We start from the raw sequence: 7,176 nt of genomic DNA, 5'->3' as shown, positions 1-7,176 counted from the left end.
CCCGTGTTCCCCACTCCCACCCAATCCGCGCGCGCGCAGCTGCTCGCCAGCCGCGACCCCACCACACCCATCCCCCGCTCGTGACTCTGCATGCACGCTCGTGCCCTGCGCCTCCCCCACGTCCCTCGGGATCACCCCGCCATGTAGCCCCGATGCACGCGCGCCCCCTGCTACGTCCGTCCTTCCTCCTCGGGCCGTCGCCGTAGTACCCCCTGCCAACCTCCACGGCATGCGTACCCATGCCAAATCCGGCTTCGCCCAACCCAAAGCTCTCACCACTTCCTCTCCAGCTTCTGTGTCCTCCGCTATCAGCCCCATCCCTTCCTCTTACCGTGTTGCCCTCAAAGATCCCAACTGGGCCAACGCTATGCAAGAAGAATACGATGCACTGATGCGGAATAACACTTGGAGTTTAGTGTCACGTCCTGCAGGTACCAATGTCGTCATAGGGAAGTGGATATTCCGGCACAAGTACAACTCCAACGGCTCCCTCGCTCGCTACAAAGCGCGATGGGTCTTGCGCGGCTTCACACAACAGGCCGGCGTCGACTACGATGAGATGTTCAGCCCTGTCGTCAAGCCGGCGACCATCGCACCGTGCTCAGTCTTGCGGCGGGGCGCGGGTGGCCTATTCATCAACTCGACGTCAAGAACGCCTTTCTTCATGGCCGCCTCCCCGAGACCATCTACAGCGCTCAACCTTCCGGCTTCACCGACTCTTCCTCGCCCTCGCACGTGTGCCGGCTGAACCGCTCTCTCTACGGCCTCAAGCAGGCACCGCGGGCGTGGTTCACCCACTTCACCCACTTTACCACGCACCTCCGTACCCTCGGCTTCGTCGCGTCGAAGGCGGACTCTTCACTGTTCGTCCTTCGCCGTGGTGAGCAGCTCGCCTACCTGCTGCTGTACGTGGACGACATCATCCTCACCGCCAGCTCGGGTGCCGTCCTCCACTCCGTGATCCAGGCGCTCCATCGAGAGTTCGCGATGATGGACCTCGGCGCGCTTCATCACTTCCTCGATATCAACGTCACCACCACGGCTCGCGGTCTCTTCCTCTCCCAGGAACAGTACGCCTTGGAGATCCTCGATCGCGCCGGGATGCTCAAACGTAAGCCGCTCACCACGTCGGTCGACACACTCGCCAAGCTCTCCACCGATGATGGGCCGCTCTTCCACGACCCATCCCTCTACCGCAGCTTGGCCGGTGCTCTCCAGTACCTGACGTTGACGCGTCCGGACCTCTCCTACGCGGTACAATAGTGTTGTCTGTTTATGCATGCACCGCGGGATTGCCACTACCAGCTTGTCAAACGGATTCTCCGGTACGTTCGTGGGACGGCACAACTCGGTCTTCAGATCCACCGCGACGCCTCCACCGAGCTCACTGCCTACTCCGACGCCGACTAGGCCGGCTGCCCCGACACACGGAAGTCCACCTCGGGCTTTTGTGTCTTCCTCGGCAGCAACCTCCTCACTTGGTCTTCGAAGCGCCAGAGCACTGTCTCTCGGTCCAGCGCCGAGGCCGAGTACCGCGCGGTTTCCAATGCCGTCGCCGAGGCAGTGTGGCTGCGCCAGCTTCTTGGAGACCTTCACCAACACCCCTCACGAGCTACAGTGGTCTACTGCGACAACGTCAGCGCCGTCTACATGTCCAGCAACCCAGTGCAACACCAACGTACGAAGCACATTGAGATCGATCTCCACTTTGTACGGGAGCGTGTTGCACTGGGCGAGATCTGGGTTCTTCATGTGCCCACAAGCTCCCAGTTCGCGGACATCTTCACGAAAGGGCTGCCGATGCGCATCTTCACCGACTATCGTTCCAGCCTCAACATTGGTCAGCCCCATGTTGGGGGGGGGGGGGGGGGGGGGTTCGACTGCACGCACTCTCCAGTCATCAGGTGGCTGAACCACCTTACCGGGTCTGCTGCTGGGCTAAACGGCCAGCCCCTCTCTCTCGCTCAACGTGCGCCTGCACGTCCTGCATGCTAGGCATGCCGATCCAACCTCTCACCCCACCTCTCTGTACTCTACTGATGTACCCTATATAAGCCCATCGAGGCCATGTAATACAACGTGTGAGAGTAATACAATCCAACTTTAAGCTGCACTGCAGACTATGTTATCAATTTCACTTGAAATGTATTTGAGAACTATGCCTATGCTCCTGAATTCGAAAAACAGAAGTGAAAATTTGTAGAGATTATGATCCTCTCATTCTCCAAAGTACCTAGTTACTGCAAATATGTAGATTTTGGGGATCGGAACCATCTTTTAAGTTGCGCTGCAGACTATGTTTATCAATTTGAGTTGAAATGAAATAGGGATCTATGCTCCTCGATTCGAAAAAGAAACTGAGAATATTGTGACCTTCAGATAATTTTTGATTTTTCTGATCCTACTTGTGTACACCAGGCTTCCAGTTCCAGATGAATGCCCGGACGAATGCTCCAGCAACCATGGTTTATCTAAATCTAATGGGTTGATGGACATGCAGGTTGAGCAGGAGAAAAGAATCCAGCAGCTTAAGACCATATACAGCCGGACATAGCAAATATGACCCCTTAAACGCCCGTGGACATGCCCAGCCAGTGACCGAAAATATCCGTTTTGAGCCCCTATTTATATGTTCGCACAACCACACTTGTCATTTTTCTTCTCATATGGCTGGTCACTTGCACGTGATTGATGAAGATGAAGAGAGAGAGAGAAATAAAAGAATGAATAAATAAAAAGAAAAGATGGTCCGAGGTGAGGCCGTGTCCTACGTGCACGGGCATGTCCGCGAGCCCTCATATCCTTCCCATATTTGAGTTGGATATAAGGGTTCACGGACAGGCCGGGCGTATAGGGATGATATGAGAAGTCTGGTTGAGTCACGTTTTTCCTTCTCTCTCCTGTCCGATCACTGACCGAGCACGTACGCGGGCATATGAGGGATGTTTTGATGTGTCCGGCTTAGATTCTGGAAGGACCATATTGGAGCATTCGAGCAGGAAATAGCGTCAGTCAAGCGTGAAACTGAAGAAATGCATCCTGCATATGAGCATGCTGTGGGCGTAAGTGACTTTTTCTATCTCAATTTTTTTCTTAAGAATGAACTGCATTAAGAATCTAAGTATCTAACTGTGTCTTGTTTGCAGAAAATCCTGAGGTATTTCAAACCTCCTCGTGATGATTCAGGTTTTGTCTTACCAGAGGGTACAGAACGGATAGCTTTGTTTCGGGAACGTGAAAAGATTTTTGTAAAGAGGAATATATTGATGTCGTGAAGATACCAATTACACACAGTCTCTGCACCTACAAGATGTCGCGAACACCTTGACCTTCTCCACCGCAGTCTCCATCATGGAAATCAACAAGTCGACATGTCCCAAGGTGTCATCAAGCAACAAAGCTTCGCACCACATCCTCAGAACCACGTAGGTTGATACGGACGTGCACGACGGGAATCTAACCGATCGAGATATCCTGAGCAAGATCTCTGGTGGCCGTTTCAGAACACTTCGATGGCCAAATCAAGGAAGACCGATCATGCAGGACGTTGTCATGATGCGAGAAGAGAACGAGGACGGCCTCCTTATGCAAGCAAAACCAGCAGCCCCTACGCCGGTGGTCAGAGCAGCAGAGGAGAAAACTGCCACAGCACCTCCACGCCCGGAACACTCCATCCAGAGCAGGCCCAGCCAGCCCTGATCGGGAAAAGCAAATATATGTAGATGCTTCTTCACAACAAAATTCAATTCTGATACAGTTTGGTTATTCCATGATTTGTTTAGCTGCGTCCCTCATAAGCGTCTAGGTTGAATGCATCTTGTTTCGATGTTCCAAGATCTCCTCACATGTTAGCTGTTCCAAGATCGATCGCCTCACCTGTCACCTGACTATTCTAGCCTTCTATGGTGTTTTTGGATTTCCTGTGGAATGTTACTTTTTCCTGTGACACTAGCAATATGAGCACAAGAGCTTAATCGGAATTGACAATGGTGGAGGTAGCAACACGTGTGTTGTGGAAGCATGTAATGGATGGATGTATGCTCTACTAAGAAATGTATTGAGATATTAATTAGCCGGTTCGCTTTGGATTCTCTACCAATATATTGAAAATATTGGCAAATGCAGACTGCTATATTGATGAACTAGGACGATATATACCCTGCTTAAACATTGATGAAATTCGACTCCTAACTGCTACAAGCCTACAATCTTTCAATTCAGCATTTCTTTGCAATCTGCACACGCGGGACATGAATGTATGATGCTATGCGTTGGCTAGTTAGCAATAAAATGTGAAGAAGCTTAATTAGCATGTTAGATACATGAATATAATCTCACAGGAATGCTATGCGTTGGCTAGTTAGCAATAAAAATGTGAAGGGGCTTAACATGCGTGATGCATCTCCAATCTGTATATAAGCTAGGGCTTCCTGGCAGTTGATTCAGACTTAGAGGAGAGATGATTACTTTTTGGCTAGAAGAGTACTCGAGATTTTTGTTCACTGGGATATTAGAGGAAACCAAACGCACGGTGTGGCCCCTAAGCTGGAGGGTTGGCTTTTTGTTGCTGTAGACCTCATAGTGCTCATAGGAGTAAATTGCATAAAACCACCACTTTGAGGGCTAGGTTTGCGAAAATCACTAGGATACAGATTCACTGCAGACAGCACCACGTCTAGCGTATCTTTTGCAAAAACCACTGATCGGCGGATCGGGCCGTGTTAAGTGAGTTTATGACAGCCGGGGCCCGTTTTTCGCCTACGTGGCACTCCAGGCCATCCCGACAGCCGGCAGACGGCGTTAGATGGCGCCGTTCAGTCCTAGCAGTCAAAAGCGCCAACCGTTATTCCTTCTCCACTCTGCTGCTCGCTCTCTCCTCGCTCTCGCTCTGTTCTTGGTCGCCGCACCCGTCGCCGCCGCGCCGCGCCGCCGCCGCAGCGCCATGGTGTCGTGGAGTGATGGGTCGGATAGCAGCGAGCACACCAGGCAGTACATGAGCTCAGATTCCGACGACAGCACCATTAAGGTCACTTCTCAGAGTTAGGGTTAGGGTTTGATATTTGGGGATTTTTGGAATGAGCTTCTTTTCAATCATTGGACCAAATCTCTGTCATTCCTTTGCACTCCAGGTTCCTGCTAGCACCGAAGACTCAGATTTCGAGGGCCCTGAGACAGATATGTATGTTTTGTGCCATGGACACGGGAAGGCAGCAGAAAGGCGTGTTGCTTTCGAAGGGATTCACACTGGCAGGAGGTTTCTTTGTTGTGCAGAGAAGGTATGGTTCCAGCTGAACTAATTGGAACTTGTGGATTTACCAAACAGATATGTCATTTGTTTACCATGGATATGTACTGTGGAAGCAGTCATTGTATCATATTGTGAGGTTAGGACAGTGGATGCAGTCATTGTTTACTGTGGAAGCAGGCATTGTATTATACTGTGAAGTTTGAACAGTTGATTCATTAATTGTTTACTCTGCCAGCATTGTTTAGTCTGGTTCTGGCAACATTGTTTAGTTAGGTCATTTTGTTAACTCTGTCAGGTTAGCATATTTTAAGAGAGTAGATGCATGGGTTGGCAGACCAGCATTTTTTAGTTTCGATCTGGCAATATTGTTTAGTTAGGTCATTTTTTAACTCTGCCATGTTAGCTTATTTTAGGACAGAATATTCATGGGTTAGCACACCAGCATTGTTTACTTAGTAGTTGTTTATTTTAGGGCATGATCTGAATTTTAGTATAAAGTAATCTAGCCTATCATTGTAAGCAAGTCACTGTTATGTAATTCATTTTTTTAATACTCTTTTTCCAGGAAGGTAAAAACTGTGGACTAGTAGAATGGATTGATCCATCTTGGCCCACTACCCTTGAGAATGCACTGTCCAAGTTGTGGTCTATGTATGAACAGAGTAAGATGGACAGGAATGAGGAATGTCTGATGCATTCATTTACTGTTCATGACCTGACACAAGAGAAGAAGAAACTCCAGGCCAGCTATGAGAAGTTGGTTGAAGATGTCAATGCACTTATGGATGCCCAGGAGCAGAGGGCAGTGATAGAAAGGAAAGATGCTGAAACAACCAAGTTGCAGGAGAAGTATGACACTTTGAAGAACATAGCAGCTGCTCAAGGTACTGTCATTAGGAACATGAAGTTGAAGATAGCTGAAGAGAAGAAGAATTTGCAGATCCACATTGATGAGCTCAAGAAGACAGTTGAAGAGAGCAATGTGAAGCTGGAGGGCATCAAGGCCATCATAAAAGGATAAGCAGTGCAAGAGAAGAATGGGCAATATCATTTGGCATTTGCTGACCTTTTGCAGGGTGTGGTTTGGCATTTGTTGTAATGATAGTAGTTTAAATTCTATTAACTATGAGTACTCCTGAACTATGGATATGTAATCTTAAGTAAGATGTTTGCATTTGAACTAGTGCTGAATGTGGTGCTATTTGAACTAGTGCTGAATGTCAAACTATGATTATGTATGGATTTGAACTAGTGCTGAATTTGGTGGTATTTAGAGCTGGTTAATGTTATCTTAAGTAATCTGTTTGCAAATGATGATTTTTGCTTTAGTATGTTCCTGTTCAACTGATGATTCTGAGTTAAGTAGGGTCAATTAGGGTTGTTTTTGGCTTTTTATCGACGCCGAGGCATCAACTAGGTCAAGTTAGGGTTTTTGATTTTTTATCGACGCTGAGGCATCAAGTAGGCCAAGAGAGGTTGGGTTGTTTTTGGCTTTTTATCGACGCCGAGGCATCAACTAGGCCAAGTTAGGGTTTTTGGTTTTTTATCGACGCCGATGCATCAAGTAGGCCACGAGGAGTTGTTTTTGGCTTTTTATCGACGCCGAGGCATCAAGTAGGGTCTTTGGTTTTTTATCAACGCCGAGGCATCAAGTAGGCCAAGTTAGGGTTTTTGGGTTTTTATCGACGCCGAGGCATCAAGTAGGCCAAGATAGGGTTTTTGGGTTTTTATCGACGCCGAGGCATTAAGTAGGCCAAGTTAGGGTTTTTGGGTTTTTATCGACGCCGAGGCATCAAGTAGGCCAAGTTAGGGTTTTTGGGTTTTTATCGACGCCGAGGCATCAAGTAGGCCAAGATAGGGTTTTTGGGTTTTTATCGACGCCGAGGCATTAAGTAGGCCAAGTTAGGGTTTTTGGGTTTTTATCGACG

General features: G+C 48.6%; 1 protein-coding gene across 1 annotated transcript; it reads left to right on the top strand.

The window, feature by feature from the left end:
* The first annotated feature begins 4,493 nt into the window (after positions 1–4,493).
* LOC125516368 lies at positions 4,494–6,269 on the top strand. The gene is made up of 3 exons (XM_048681842.1): positions 4,494–5,026; positions 5,130–5,276; positions 5,814–6,269. Exons 1-3 carry the CDS (start codon positions 4,805–4,807, stop codon positions 6,267–6,269), a joined length of 825 nt encoding a protein of 274 aa, XP_048537799.1. The 5' UTR covers positions 4,494–4,804.
* Positions 6,270–7,176: the final 907 nt, after the last annotated feature.

Source organism: Triticum urartu, chromosome 6 (genome assembly GCF_003073215.2).
Source record: "Triticum urartu cultivar G1812 chromosome 6, Tu2.1, whole genome shotgun sequence".
Classification (NCBI taxonomy): domain Eukaryota; kingdom Viridiplantae; phylum Streptophyta; class Magnoliopsida; order Poales; family Poaceae; genus Triticum; species Triticum urartu.
The sequence above is the reverse complement of the archived record's forward strand: the minus strand, read 5'-3'. Positions and strand labels throughout refer to the sequence as shown.